Source organism: Protomyctophum parallelum (genome assembly GCF_964188405.1).
Source record: "Protomyctophum parallelum genome assembly, chromosome: 19".
In the NCBI taxonomy this organism is placed as follows: domain Eukaryota; kingdom Metazoa; phylum Chordata; class Actinopteri; order Myctophiformes; family Myctophidae; genus Protomyctophum; species Protomyctophum parallelum.
In genome coordinates this window covers 30737126-30753030 of record NC_139717.1, presented here as the reverse complement: position 1 = coordinate 30753030, position 15905 = coordinate 30737126, and the positions used below count along the sequence as shown (strand labels likewise).

At 42.5% G+C, this 15905-nt stretch overlaps 1 protein-coding gene across 1 annotated transcript in view; it reads left to right on the top strand.

Moving 5' to 3' along the window:
- Positions 1-2041: 2041 nt before the first annotated feature.
- Positions 2042-15905, top strand: part of tfap2d (transcription factor AP-2 delta (activating enhancer binding protein 2 delta)) — a gene marked incomplete at both ends in the record, with an annotated part of 13988 nt that continues 124 nt past the window's right edge. Inside the window, 8 exons of the mRNA XM_083790268.1 lie at positions 2042-2080; positions 2868-3380; positions 6117-6177; positions 10996-11161; positions 12525-12643; positions 13363-13504; positions 13862-13975; positions 15813-15905. The exon at positions 15813-15905 is cut by the window's right edge and continues 124 nt beyond it. Coding sequence (XP_083646394.1) covers positions 2042-2080; positions 2868-3380; positions 6117-6177; positions 10996-11161; positions 12525-12643; positions 13363-13504; positions 13862-13975; positions 15813-15905 — 1247 coding nt within the window. The remainder of the gene's footprint in view (positions 2081-2867; positions 3381-6116; positions 6178-10995; positions 11162-12524; positions 12644-13362; positions 13505-13861; positions 13976-15812) is intronic.

Sequence of the window (15905 nt, the reverse complement as noted above, 5' to 3'; positions counted from 1 at the left end):
TCCCCCCACACTTCTCAGAGTCATATCTCCTCAGACATATAGAGAAGAGATGCTCTCTACTCATTTTATTTGACTCTCCACTGCTCTCGAGCCGTCTCCATGGGCCGTGACCGGAAGCTCTGTATTCTTCGTTTGTGTTTGTTTTGCTCCCCGGGTGGGCGTGCAGCTAACGGCCCTGCACAGTGCAGCACAGCAGCCTTCCCCTGCCTCACGGTACAGCACAGCAGCCTTCCCCCGCCTCAACGACCACCACCTTGTAATTTTTGCAAACACGTTGACTGGGAAGAATTTTGATTTTGGCTGCGTGTTTTCCGTTCCAGATTTGCTTCCATTCCCGATTGTTATTAACGTGGGTATATATTGAATTAGGGTTATTAGGCCTACAATATAAAACCCAAATATAGTCTGGTTGTCATGGTTTTGGCTAGACAATAGTTAACTTTTTCTTTTAATGAATAAAGAGGAAGCTGATAATCATCATATACCGATTAAGTTACTTATATATATATATATATACGCTTCTTCTCGCGTTGCCAGACGAATCGGAGCTCCCTGGAGACTGGCAAACCAAGTTCTAACGCCACCATGACGCTTCCGTTAATCAGAGCTCCATGCAGAACCCCATAAGGCGCGCGCCCAGCCCCAGGTGAGTGTCAGCGGGAGGCTGAGGCCGGGGTCACCGCACTGACCAATTGACCAAAAGGTCTCGTGCTGATCCAAAGTGAATAATAAAATAAAGCAGCACCCCCTCCACCCCCATCCAGACTCTCAGTCAGGCACGCACGCGCCTCTCGTCAGAGTCGTCACACACACAATAGATGTCTTTGATTGAGAAAATGTCTTGTGCTTCGGTTCTTCACAAAAGCACCACTTGATGGTTGACCCCACACGAGCAACAGATTTAGCAAAAAGAGATGAAAAAGAAAGAAATATAAAGGAAAAAACAAAAGGCTCCATGAGTGAAACGCTTCGCCATCCTTGCGTTTTGCAGAAATATGTATCCCTCGGGTTCCCCACAAGTAGCATAGTGTAAAAAGAATGGCACATACCGGTCCATTTATCTGGTTATGTGCAAAAATGTAGTAGATGCACATTGACCATTGTCTTTGCCGAAAAATATAAAAACTGCTTTAAAAATAGCCTAATCCGAGTATGTAATCTATTAAAACAAAACAAAACAAAAAACAAAACAATATATTATGCTAAAGTGAAATAATCATATAGGATATATATATTGATGGCATTGGCATTGCAAAATGTATATAAATGTTTTCATTTCAATTCCGGTTAGGCTATAGGTTAGAATTAAACTGCGTAAAACAATAATATTAAGAATATGAATATGACGAGTCGTCTATATGCCTTTGAGGCGGGAGAAATAGCACTGAAAAAGGCTCAGTTTCCAAATGAAATCTTCCATCGAAGATCATCAAAAATTACAAACGTATTTTGAGTAGAAAAAAAGAAAATCCATTTTTATTCAGTGAGTAAAATGTACCCCTAAATATTTCAAACAAACTTACATTTCCGCAGAAATTCCGTACGATTTTGTAAACGACTTATGCAGAATGAATTTAAAAATAACAAAAACAAAACAAAAAAACGATGAAACCGCGCAATAGACGTTGTGAAAATACAAACGGCTCAAAAAGGAAAATGTCCACAAAAAGAGTAGAAAAATGTTGAAAGAAGCACTTGGTTCCTTATTAAGGCGAAGATACAATATTTATTCCTTGTCTCCTGGGATGCTCCGCTCCGTCTATTGTCCTCCCATTCCTCAGTGCTGATGCTTAATTTTCAAAACTTCTATATTACCAAGGGACCTACGACATCAGCCGAGAAATACCCTGCAAGTACAAAATCCGTGAGCCAGCCCCGTCCGTGCAGAGGGGAGACGCTTGCGATCCACCAGCTTTCTGCCGTTACACCGAGCGCACGGGGGACTTTTTTTTACATTTCTCTTGGTTTTGGGATTTTAACGCATTTTTTATTATTCGATCGGCGAGGAAGGAAAAAAACTGGTTACTTTGGAGAAAGCACAATGTCATCAACCTTCCCCGGTCTGGTCCACGACGCAGAGGTAATTTTAATATATATATTCTTTCTTATAGGCTCCGTTCGTTTAATTATGAAATTATAGAAGTTATTGTTATCTTATTGGTTGGGTGAAATAGGGGTACAGTAAAATTCGTTACGGCATCTGTTGTGTTAAACGCGTGGACTAAAAAAATTGCATGCTGGTGAGAGAAATTGGTAGCTGCGTGTCTAGCGCTCCCGGTAAAACAAATTTTATTAGTGTGGGGAAGTGAATGAGCTCGTGTGTGTGTACGCGAGTAATGGTGTGATTAGAACATTTTAGGGCGGAACACCTCTCCGGTGTGTCTGACTCTTAATTCTTACCTGCCATCCATTGTGAGAGAGAGCTGGGACAGTAAATTTGCCAGCAGCTCGGTAATAATAATATATAACAGCACGCCTTTTAAAACACTGCAGAAGAGTGACAGGCACCCCCCCTTCCCCCCCCCAAAAAAAGAAAAGGAAACACCTAGGGCTCCTGTTGCCGTGCGATCGTTCCCCTTCCGGGCTTGTGGAAATGACATCTCCTTCAGGTGGTTTTAAGGAAGAAGGGGGGAAAACCGCTTTGAGAGTGTGTGTGAGTTGTGTTTTTGAGTTGTGTTTGAGCATGTTTGGGGAAGCAGTCTGCGTTAAAAGCTCGACTCGACTCGACTGAGAAAGAGAGAGAGAGAGAGAGAGAGAGAGAGAGAGAGAGAGAGAGAGAGAGAGAGAGAGAGAGAAAGAGGAGTCAGTATAGCTGATGCTAAATGACATCGCTGATATATTTTTGTTCGTATGGTTATTCCTCGTAGATACGTCACGACGGATCAAACAGCTACCGTCTGATGCAGCTGGGCTGCCTGGAGTCCGTGGCCAACTCCTCGGTCGCCTATTCCTCCTCCTCTCCGCTCACCTACCCGGCGACGGCGGGGACGGAGTTCGCCTCGCCTTACTTCTCGGCCAACCACCAGTACACGCCCCTCCACCACCAGTCCTTCCACTACGAGTTCCAGCACTCGCACCCGGCCGTGGCGCCGGAGGCCTACGGCCTCAACTCGCTCCACTCGGGCCAGTACTACCAGCAGATCCACCACGGGGACTCGGCGGACTTCATCAACCTGCACAGCGCCCGCTCGGCCCTCAAGTCGTCGTGCCTGGACGAGCAGCAGCGGCGCGAGCTGGGATGCCTCGACGCCTACCGGCGCCATGACCTGTCGTTAATGACGTCACACGGCTCTCAGGCCTACGGCATGCACCACGCGGACCAAAGGTTGCTGCCCGCGGCCGGCTTGGGTCTCCCTACGCCCGGGGCTGACGACCTGCAGGTACCGGCCTCTACTCCTCCATCCCTCCATCCCTCCCTCCCTGGTTGAACCGCCTCTAAACTCAAAGGCATGGCTGACTTGTTTCTTTCCTCCTGGCTTTTGTTTCTTTCCTCCCCCCTCGTTCCCATTCAAGCCCTCTCAAGTTCATAATCGTAGAAGCTCAGCTGCCCTGGTCTGGCCTGGTCCTATAGGCCCTACCTGGCCCATTCAGCATCTGTCCCAGTGCCCTATTCACCCACTGCCCCACTGCCCTACTCCTTCAAAACAGCCTTTTCCCCCCATTGTACCAACCTCACAGCAAATACAAAATATCAGGGCCAGATGTCTGTCTGTCTGCCCGCCGTTAACAGTCTGTCTGCCCGGCTTGTGCCTTTTGTAAAATCGCCCATCGGCACTGCAGACGCTATGGTACACTCCACCAAAGAATGCATTCTATAGGGCTAAACAATATTCGATAGCTTCTTTAGCTAATCTCGATGCCAAGTATAAGAGAAAAAAGAGAACTTGATATATCCAATGAGTGTAGGTTAAATAAGAGTCAAATCCACACGGACCGTGATTCTGAAAGGCAGGCCCATTTCTAAAGGTTAATTGACTAGCAGTCTATACTATTCCATTGTGAATTCGGCCCTTTATTTTTCCTGAAACACACGTGACCCATATTTTACATAATTCCTTTCGATGTAAAGAAATGGGCGAGATGAGAACGAATTCGCACTGTTTGTGAATGTGTGTGTGTGTGTGTGTGTGTGTGTGTGTGTGTGTGTGTGTGTGTGTGTGTGTGTGTGTGTGTGTGTGTGTGTGTGTGTGTGTGTGTGTGTGTCCGGCTGTCTGCTGAGGCAGAGAAAAGCCGCTGGTTCTCTATTCTCCGGTAAAGGGCGGATTAACGGATCGGGGTTCGGGGCACAATGGCCCGCTCGAGCGCCGTAAAGCACCGTAGTTTATCCAATTACGGACTTAACGTCAATCAACTTGGTTATTTATGCAGCGACATCTGAGCTATAGTTAAAGACGTCTATGCTTAAATAGGGTTTAACATATACTGACAAATAATTTCAGTTGCGTTAACTATTTACCTTGCTGGGACTTATCTGGAAGGCACCGCAGGCTACTGTTTTCTCACTTTTGAGACTCTTATTATGGTCCTGCGATTTTTACAAGCAAATATTTATATTAATTATTATGATATAATTATGATATTATTATTACTGCTATATTTTGTTTTTAATATTTATTCATATTTATTGAACATTGAACAATAATAATATATTTGTTTTATTGTAATACATTTGAATATTTTTGTTATGCCATTCCCGATTTGTATTATTTTATTAGGCCTACTGTTAGGCTTTTTGTTATTGGCTGCATGAAGTAGGCTAATAATAATTCCTAAACAATATTGATGATAATAACATTGCTATAGCAATTGTCAAAGCCAATCGATATACAGAATTCCGTCTGTTTTTCATAATTCAGTTTTCACAATTATGATTTAGTTATTATTATGAAGTAGCCTATCCTTATAGTTATTTAGTTTGAAATTCTATAATGTTAATAATAATAGCCTAATAATAATAATCATAATAATTGTCTAATGAAATATTTTAGATCATGTATTAAAAATATTTCTAGCTCAATTTCCATTTCCAACAGTAATGTTAGACTGCACTAGCAGGTTAGGAACAAATTTTTATATTGTGCTATATTTCAATAGTCTTCTATAAATTATTGTATTGGAGCACTCTCTCTCACACTCACACCCACACACACACACACACACACACACACACACACACACACACACACACACACACACACACACACACACACACACACACACACATCCACACACACACAGAGAGAGAGAGAGAGCGAGAGAGAGAGAGAGAGAGAGAGAGAGTTGAACCTTTTGAAGAAAAAAAAGAAAGGGAAATAAAGAAAGACTGGCGCATGAACCTGAGTTTCCACGAGAACAGAACAGATGCGCCCAGTCTCGTGCAGCACGGTCGCATCTTTGAGCGTGTAAAGGGATTTTCATGCTGAACAAAAGGAGCTGCCACACCTTTCGCCCGTCACTAAGCTAATTCATGCAAGACCTCTGCGTTTTGTATATTGATTTTATAATCACTTTAGCTGCGGAATAAAAAAAGAAGAAGGGTAAAAAAAAACAGAGAGTTGGTTAAGAAGGAGCTACAAGGCCCTTTCAGCTTATTTCATTTTAATCAGGGGATGTGTGTGTGTGTGTGTGTGTGTGTGTGTGTGTGTGTGTGTGTGTGTGTGTGTGTGTGTGTGTGTGTGTGTGTGTGTGTGTGTGTGTGTGTGTGTGTGTGTGTGTGTGCGTGTGTGTGCACGCGTGAACCTGGGCCCGGCCTCGAGGCTCACACGAGGGATTAAGTGTTTTCTGAATAAAGGCTCGTGTTCTCTTTTCTTGATGACATTGTTGATAGCAAGGCCCTGCACGCGAGCCCCCATGCGTCTGCAGCAAAATGGCGCCGCTATACTGCTAATATATAGGTTCCACAAACACTATAGAGTGTTTCTGTTTCTACAACAGGTTGGCCCGCCACATTTGATTTGAAAACATGTTTTCTCAAGTCCAAATGAACGACATCCGAATTGGCCTGTCGTTGGCTCATATTAGCCTATACTAATAATTCTAAAAAAATGTCGCCTAAAGTCACACATTCGTAATATGTTCTTTTTGGCTCATATTAATTAAACTGTGTCTCTCCACAGGGCTCCGTGGAGGCACAGTGTGGGCTAATGCTGAACGGCCAGGGAGGCGTCATCCGGAGAGGTAAGGCTCCCTCCGTTCATCTATAGCGCGGTTACACGAGCAGCTGACACGAGGAGACAGCGAACAACACGCACACAAACAGGAGGAGCAGCACTCCGCCTGTCTCCTGTCAACACACAAACACGAGGAGAGGAGTGCCTCTTTATTCTCCCCTCGCCTGTTTAGACACACGTTCTGACGCCAAGTTGGGGGGGAAAATAACTGAGGCTGTAAGTAACAGGATAACAACGCGTTCCGTGATAACTTGTAGATCCGCTTTTTGGCTGCAAGCATTAGCCATGTGGAAGCAGGCTAAAAAAGCATTAAACATGAAGGCAACTATAGGCATATCGATGCATAAAAAAAAAAAGAATAATCGTTTCAACATCAATCATTATTTAAAAAAAATCCTATAAGCATAGCATATTTTGCAGGCTTTTAACAATAAACTAAACCAAATTATTATAATTATTATTATTATTATTATCATGATGTTTGGTGCAGAACATCTAAACTAATATTTAACTTTTTTAATTTGAAATACACGAAACAACTCTTTATTCATTAATCTGGTCGTATTATATTTTATTCAATCATACGGCAGTATATTATTATAGCCTATAGGCATAATAGTAATTTATAAAGCAGAATAGTCTTGGATATATAGACTAGACCTCTAATTACCCAAACAACGTTGTTATAGGCTGTTTCTTTTTCTCAACGACAATAATTAAAATAGTATAGCTATGTATTTTATATGTATCATATCACTTCTTACTAAATAAATCTGAAGATAATTCGAGCTGAAGGCATAAAGTTATATATAGTTTATTATAAACATGATATCAGGCTATTATAACAGTGAGCCAGCTAATCCTATATGCCTACTATAGGCTTGCATGCTAACGAAATAATGATTCAGCAGCTTAGGTAATGAAAGTTAAGACAAATCTTGAAAAAAGATTACTTTAAAGCCAGGATGATGAGTTAAGGACACCTTTTGCTTGAATGTTTTGTCATATGTGTTGAGCTTGATCTCTTATACACCTCTTATATTCCTTGTATAGGCTAATGCATTACAATATTAATATTTATTTCCAATGCAACCATTGTTCGTTACTGCCTGCAGTGTGCTAAACACCAAACCCTCCTCTGTCGAGATAACTAATCAAGCTTGTCACAAAAGGAAAGCATGGGGGACCGCTCCACTATATATGTTTCTTTCTTTCAGTTTGTGCTTTCTGCAAGTGTAAGCCACCATGCAGGTGTGAGCAGAAATGTTGGCAATTCTGCAGGGTGAAAGATGAGGCTATATAGCGTGCATGAAGCAATTTCCTCATGAGTGCTCTCCGGGTTTTAACCCGAGCGAGATGTACGCCTGCTCCATCAAAGCCTGTTTTTAGTCGGGGCTCTTATTCACGCTGCTACGCCTGGCTGCAAAGCAGGCTATATACCTGGTGTTCATTTAACACACACAGACCTATAAAGGTATAGACTCTCGGAGTTAAAGGATCACTGGTGATTTTGACTGTGTATAGCCTTATGCACACATAGTTTTCCATAGGCCTACAGAAAGGAAAGGCATGCATGTGTTCTCGGGTTTAATTTTTCATCAGCTCTTGCCTATGGTGCTGGGGCTTTTCTCGCGGATTGACGCGGGAATCCCTCCGCTATCACTTTCGGTTAATGGTGTGCTGTATTTCGCCCTGAGCTCAGCCCGCTCCAACCATCACAACCAATAATCTTTGCTTTACCGCCCGCTCCCGTATCGATAGCTTCTCTCGCCTCGGGCGCACGCTTTGATATGCTAATGCAGAGCGGGGCCCCCGAATTCAGTGGAGATCATATTAATGTTGTTCTTTCTGACTGCGGCTTTGGCGCCATGAATATTCACGTAACCTTTTTCAAAAGAAAATCACTCAAGAAAACGCGGATCCTACTTAGGAGGAGTCGTCTGTGTTTTAATCAAGCCGGTATCACTTTCCCCGTTCGGCTCCTATACGACCAATCCCGATCAAGCTTATCTGGCAGACGCGCGCCTCCGTGGCAGCGCGTGCGCACCCACACTTTCTCTGTCAAGACACTGGCTCCGGCTTTTTTTTTGTGTGTGGGCTGACTGGAGCTATAAACATTGTTGTTAAAACAGGAAAGAGAATGACATTTGGCCCGTGTCTCCTTTTCTTTAATTTTCGAGGCAAACTCGTAAAAGGCACTTGATTCCGCGTGTGATCCCGCCCGCCGCTCGCGCCGCAGCCCGAGGCAACTCTCCGTTGCTTAAATACCGTTATCGCCTCTGGGCCCGCGCGCTCCACTGACTGCACTACCGGCAATAGCTCTTTTCGATTGCCCTTGGCAACATAAAATACAAACTACTTTGAATCAAAACATTTTAGGGGAATTAATATGATGTGAACCCGCAGCTTTCAGAGACGCACGCCCTGTCAAAGCGCGTGAGGCTGACAGACAGGTCTGCCTGCCCGGTATGTGTCGCAAACACACACGCAGAGCTGGACACACACACACACACACACACACACACACACACACACACACACACACACACACACACACACACACACACACACACACACACACACACACACACACACACACACACACACACACACACACACACACACACACACACACACACACACACACACACAGGCCTATAGCATAATGATTATTTTGGAGCAGTATAATTCCATGGTCAGTTGAAGTGCATGCATGCCATGGATGTAATGGATGTGCCGCTTTTCAGCACCTGGACAGCGACTATTGAGCACCTAAAGGCCATGACGGCATTTCAGCACCTGGACAGCTCCCACTAAAAGCCATAACCGTAGCAGGTGCTGTCCAGGTGCTGAAATGCATCCGGAGCGGTTGTCGCTGTTCGTTCGCACCTCCAGGTCACCGTCAGCTCATTCGGGTCATTTTTAATCAATAGCGCCTATATATAGCCCTTTCGCCTTCAGCAAGGATGGTATACAAATACAAATAGTACAGTACAAAACGACCTGCATATGAATAAAATAGTCGAAACACCCATTGCCCCAAAACGATAGCCTCATATTATGGTCCATATTATGGTTCTACCGTTGGTATACGTAATTTCCTGCATTCCTCATCCGCTCATGGCCTAAAAACAAAGCGACACGCCCCGCTGTTAGAGAGAGTTGATAATGAAGCAAATTAATTATAGAAGCCTATACATCAGACAATAGCCTGGTTTCAGATGCTAGAGTCCTTAGTTCAAGTTTGTGTTTAATAAACACGCCTACTCATGCAGTCAATATACATTCCATAACCAAAGAAATTTGATTCTGATATTTAAACAATTAAAATTGTGATGCAATACTATATTATAAGAAATAAATGTATGGCCATTAATTCACATGCATGCTGCAAAATGGGAAATTGAGCTTGTAGCTGGTGCATGGTAATAATAATAACAATAACAATAACAATAACAATAAGAACAATAATTATTATTATTATTTATTGTATATTTATTATTTTTATACACATCAAAGTAAAATAAAAAAAACATGTTCAATAAGGTGGAGGTGCTTATTCTTGCCTTTGTGTTACATTATTCAAGTATGATCCATGTATTAACAATGACCTGTGCATATACAATATGTTCAATATGAAAGGCGTAAGAAATGCGACGAAAATGAGTTCAATTGTATGTTAATAATACAAATATGTTGAGATCATAAAAATAATGTGATTTTGACAAAATGTAAACATTCATATTTATACACATTTTGGCCTAATGTCAATAATGTTGTCAGGATCATAGAGCATGCAGATTGTGCACAAGCACATTCACATCTATCATCACATTCCATCACTTCCATCTCAGCTAACACATGTCTGTGTCTCATACAAAGTGTTTACAATACTGTGCACTTCTAACTGAGGTTATTTGCCTATAGGGGAAAGGTTTTGTGAACATTTTGGTCAACCAAACTGAAATTATTGAATGCTATGCTACTATGCTAATGCTGCTATCAAACACCAGTAAAATAACCTAATTGGATTCAATTTACATCATTTGGACAGTTCAGTTATTTAACACTGACCCAAAACAACTCGTGCAGGTCCATTTAGGTACAATCCTATACATTCTGTCAGTTAAATTATTACTGAGGGTGTTACTGTAGCATTTTTATTTAAGTCTTAGGTTTTATTTGAATTACTGACTCAGTATAGTTACATATACTGTGATATAGCTTCAGTTATATATAGGTATCTGTATCTGCATAATAAAATGTAAAAAAGAAAAAGAAAAAAAAGTAATATACAACAATTTCAGTAGCCTTACTTGGATTTTGTAAAATGTCAATTGAAAATAAGATGCATATAAAGACCATTTTAAGATTGTTGTGGGCAATATTCAGTTGTAATTGTCTAGCTAGAATTAAGTAATGTAAATTGAACCTTTTTGCTCTTTATTGAAATTTCTATCCATTGGCAAATGATGTACTGAGGGCATGTGACTTGTTCCCTCTGCGTCTTATTGTGTTCATTTGTATTTCATTCATTGGTTCATTCATTCATTCATTTATTTTATCTTCTGACTCTTTATAACTCTCTACATTATAATACCCAATAGCCCTTTCTAGTGTGTATTCTATTCTACTCTTACACTGTGCAATCCACAGTGTTCATTTAACTGTGACGGTGTAATTATTTAAATCCATAATAGTTCAAATAAGTCAGGCTTTTGGCGTTGCAATGATAGAACAGAAGCATTGCTTTCCAAACCGCTTAGCACGACACTAGCCGTCCAAGTAACCGCTCCAACATGCAGATGTTGTTTTGTTTGCGCAGGAGGAACGTGTGTGGTGAACCCCACTGATCTGTTCTGTTCAGTACCGGGCCGCCTGTCACTGCTCAGCTCCACCTCCAAGTACAAAGTCACCATTGCTGAGGTGAAGAGAAGACTGTCTCCGCCAGAGTGCCTCAACGCATCCCTACTGGGTGGTATACTACGCAGGTCAGCGCGCACGCACGCATACATACACGCATGCACACGCACACACAGTATGTTGTGGCCTTCATTCCAAACATGTTTAAACCTCAACAGTCCAACACAACTTACATGACAAAGAAATCCCCACAAAAATAAACACCATCTATATAAAACTATAACTTTCATAGTAACAAAATAGAAAAATAACTAAAACAGCTTAAAGCTATAGATGGTGTTGGAGAGTATTGCCTGGATTTCGTAGAGCTGTTGTAGGCGAAACAGGACCAGGGCTGCACGCGCTGTGGTGCCCAGGGAGACAGAGAGAGGAGAGACCAGGCCAAAGCACGGCAGGATCAGAGAGAGGAGAGGAAAGAAAGAGTTGCCAGCGTTGTATTATTGATGAGATTGAGAGAAAGGGAAAGGGGCGAGGAGAGAGAGAATGAGAGCAAAAGGGGGAGAGACAGAGAGAGTGAGAGAGATGGACAGCAGAGGACATGTGCAAACCATAAAAAAAAAGATGTGTGCTCATAATAATAAAAATAAATATAAATGTACCGCATCAACGTCAGCATCATCATAGAAGGTGATTGCACTCAACTGCACATCTGGGACTGTGTATGGTGTACACTCTATATTTCAAAACGTCTCATCACATTGTTTGTCAGGGAATAAAACCTCATGTGCATTCATTTGACTGCCGAGTAAATTGCTTGTGACTCTGGTTGTATTAGATTATAGAATAATAGAGACGTAGAGATATAGTGCTGATACTATGTGTTCAGAAGATGGATTTAACCATTGCCCGGGTTCCCCTATGGGTCTATTCTTGACCCACTCTTTCTTCCCTTCCCTCTATATTAGCTTTACACTGGCTTTTTTTGGTCACGTCAAAGACATTTCAAATTTCAAATGGAGTCTAACTCTGGTTACAGGACTACAGCATTGACAGACAACCCCTTTTATGATGTATGATGATAAGAGCGCCCCTAACTTCACACAAGTGTGATTGTTTTCTTTTTGGGCTTTACCCCGTCTTATAGCTGCTTGCAGCTTTTGTAATTGTTGTTGACCATGTCGGATATAGCTACAGTATATATTGCTATTTATGTTTATGAAGGCACAAGAAGGCAAAAAAAGAAAAACTCTAGAACTCTGGAAAAAGCTAAATATGAGATCTGATTGGGTCCAGAGTCCAGACCGATCTATAGGCCTAGCCTGTCATATTTTATAATAAAATAATAACCTCTATTACAGCAACACTTCACACTAATATGGTTGCAGGACCATGTGAATGTGAACACACCAAGCATGTAGCCGGTGATGTAACGACAACAAATGATGTATCAGCATGTAGACTCTTAATAAAATGAATCTCTTCATTCCACAGAGCGAAGTCTAAGAATGGCGGCCGGTGTCTTCGTGAGAAACTGGACCGTCTGGGCCTCAACCTGCCGGCGGGCCGGAGGAAAGCTGCCAACGTCACGCTGCTCACATCCCTGGTGGAAGGTATGTCCCGGGAACGCCCCGGAACCTTTCAAACTATTCAATCTAAACACTTCCCAAAGCTTTGCTGACCTGCCCTTCAAAAATATACAATGAATCTCTTAAGCCGTTTTTTTTAAATAGTAGAAATAGCCCATCTAGAAGCTCGCAACCTATACTATAGCAATGCTGTGAGCTTGTAGATCGATCTGCTATTTTCACTAAATGAAATATCTCTTCGTGTAGAAATGGGTACGGTGTACGGTGCACGCATCCGCCTGGGGACGGCAGACTGCTGGGCGAGTGCTGGCGCATTGGCATGGGGGGCCAGATCAACATTTGGAATGAATTCTGTACTAGTGGCCATATATGGAGTGTGTCTTGAGAGTACAGGGTTTGATGTATGGAATGTCAGAAGTTCTCAGAACAGGTCAGCTCCATATATGGAGATCTACAGGTTTGAGGTTTGAGGTCAGATGTCAAGTTGCCATGGCCAATATTGATGACATCAGGGATCTCCATATATGGGCTTAATATTGTATATGTCACGTGATGTAACATGATGTCACGTGATGTCACGAGGCATGACCATATATGGAGGCGTGGGTTGGGTGACGGACGGGCGGACTGACCGACTGACGGGAAATGCAATCATAGTAAATGTGACCAGCAGTCACAACAAACGGGTCTGTGTCCCAAAATTGGCTAGTCTCATCACTCCCCCTGTTTCTTTATGTGTACAGGTGAGGCTCTCCACCTGGCGAGGGACTTTGGCTACACCTGTGAGACAGAGTTTCCTACCAAAGCGGTCGGAGAACACCTGGCGAGACAGCACAGTGAGCCGAAAGAGACAAACACACGCAAGAAGATGGTGCTGGCTACCAAGTAAGAACATGAACGTGAATGTCGCATGCACAAAATCGACTACAGCAGAAGTTGCATGGTCGCACCTCAGCCTGATTTAAAATAACATGAAGCTTATAGTGTCCCTTTTCTGAGGCGAACGCTCAGCGGAAATAGCTGATCTATGTGCAATTGCATTGCAACATGACAGAGTTTGAGCTTGTAGTTTACTGTTACACAGCTTCCAGCTTCTGAGGCGAACATGGTGGTGAAGGTGCCACCAGTTTTGTCGTCACATCTTGAAAATGTGAAAGATTTACGGTAAACAGTAAAATCCTGAGTGTATTTTGAGTTACAAATTGATAAATGTCCCTCTCCCCGTCTCTGTGTCTCTGTCAGGCAAATATGTAAGGAGTTCCAGGACCTGCTGAGCCAAGACCGTTCTCCTCTGGGCTCCTCCAGACCTACCCCCATACTGGACCTGGATATACAGAGACACCTCACACACTTCAGGTAACACACATACATTACACAGGTTACACAGCACGTGCATACATCAGGGGGCTTCAGCCTTTTACCCGTCTGTAAAAAACTGCCCTCTCCAGACCATGAATGCTGCAGTGAAAGAAATGCCATATACCCAAAGGCAACATTCAGGAGAATTGCCTTTTTCCAAACTAGCCTATTGAACGCAGCATTTTGCGTTTAAATAATTTGTCCTCGTAGAAATCCATTTCGTAGCTACAAAGTGCGGGGTCACTCCCCGAAAAGGTCACAAACACGTTGCTTATAGATTCACTATTTTTTCTTTTCTTTGACAAAAGTGCCTTTTAGGGAATTTCCGCCCCTGCCTTTCCAACATTATCTGCACGTCCCTGAGATGTACACAGAAATGTGCACACATGTGTGTACGCGTATATGCATGCACGGATTGCACGCACAGACACAGACACAATATTGAAAAGTAGTAATGGCTCCGACATCATGTTGCCAGTTTGGAGGGCCTCAGTATGTGTAACTAGACAGCCTGTGTTGTTTGCCCAAGAGGAGTGATGGGGCTCCTCCATGTTGGCCGTCCTCCACTCCATTTGCCATTTTGAAAGATGCAACTGTGCAGTTTTGTCAGTTGGCATGGAGGGAGGCAGAGGGGTTGGGGGAGGCTTAGCAGAAACTACAGCATGGGGATGCTAAATGTCACACCTATGATGTCACTCTGTACACATTGAACACAATTCTATCAACAAAATTTGGAAGTCAAGTCGTCTTTCAAAGTTTGTCTTTAGGTAATTAGAGGCATGATGTAGTTATCCTTAGGGTGGTGGAATATAGTTTCTATTTAAAGTGATGCTGAACTTTGGTAGAACCTCAGATTATATTCTTGCGATATTATTAGTCCAGATATTGATTACCGTTTTTATCTGTTGCCGCTGTGCTCTGTGAGTGAGGAACCACAAGTATCAATCCCATTCACTGTCAATTTATGGTGAAACAGGACACTAAGGGCTGTATTTTGCGTGTCTTAAGTACCAGGTCTTATTCCCTAACTTGAGTAAACTAAAGACCTGGAGGCGTGATCAATGCTCTTTGGCCACTCAGAATAGCCAAATGGCATTGATCACGCCTCCAGGTCTTTAGTTTACTCAAGTTAGGGAATAAGACCTGGTACTTAAGACACGCAAAATACAAATATCAGATGGTATGTTGCATTAGTGAACTCCCCTCAAGGTTAGTATAAAATGAATTTCACTTGAAAAAAGGGAAGACATATGTATGCAAGATCCTCTTTGTTCATTTTTATTTATGTTCTAAAATGTCATTTCTGAGATACTGACATTTGGATTCGCTACTTCAGATTCCTTGATCACTGAGCACAGAAGCAACAGATAAAGATGATGGAAAATATCTGGAGTTAGATATAGATTTCCAGGTACAAACCAAAGTTCTACTTTTGTTCAGAATCATGATGATAATGGATTTGTGTGTGTACAATAGGGGGTATGTGAGAAAAAACGATTTACTGTTATGTTTAATGATAAAACATTGACTAACTTGACTGTTACTGAATATATAGAAAGCAATACTTATTTTCCATTATTCACCCATTAACTTACAACAAAGGATGTCGTTGCTGTCTGGTGGAAAGCAGCTAACATCTTTCAGGTTTTGATGATTATAACTCCATATGAAAAGGATTGAGAACTACACTAAACAGTTGCTTTGTCCGCTGTGCTCTCTTCTCTCCCTCACCACCAGTCTGACCCTAACCCTGTGCTCTATGTCTGACCCTAACCCTGTGCTCTATGTCTGACCCTAACCCTGTGCTCTCTCTCTTCCCTCCCTAAACCACCAGTCTGATCACACATGGTTTCGGCACGCCGGCGGTCTGTGCGGCCCTCAGCACCTTCCAGACGGTCCTGAGTGAGATGCTCAACTACCTGGACAA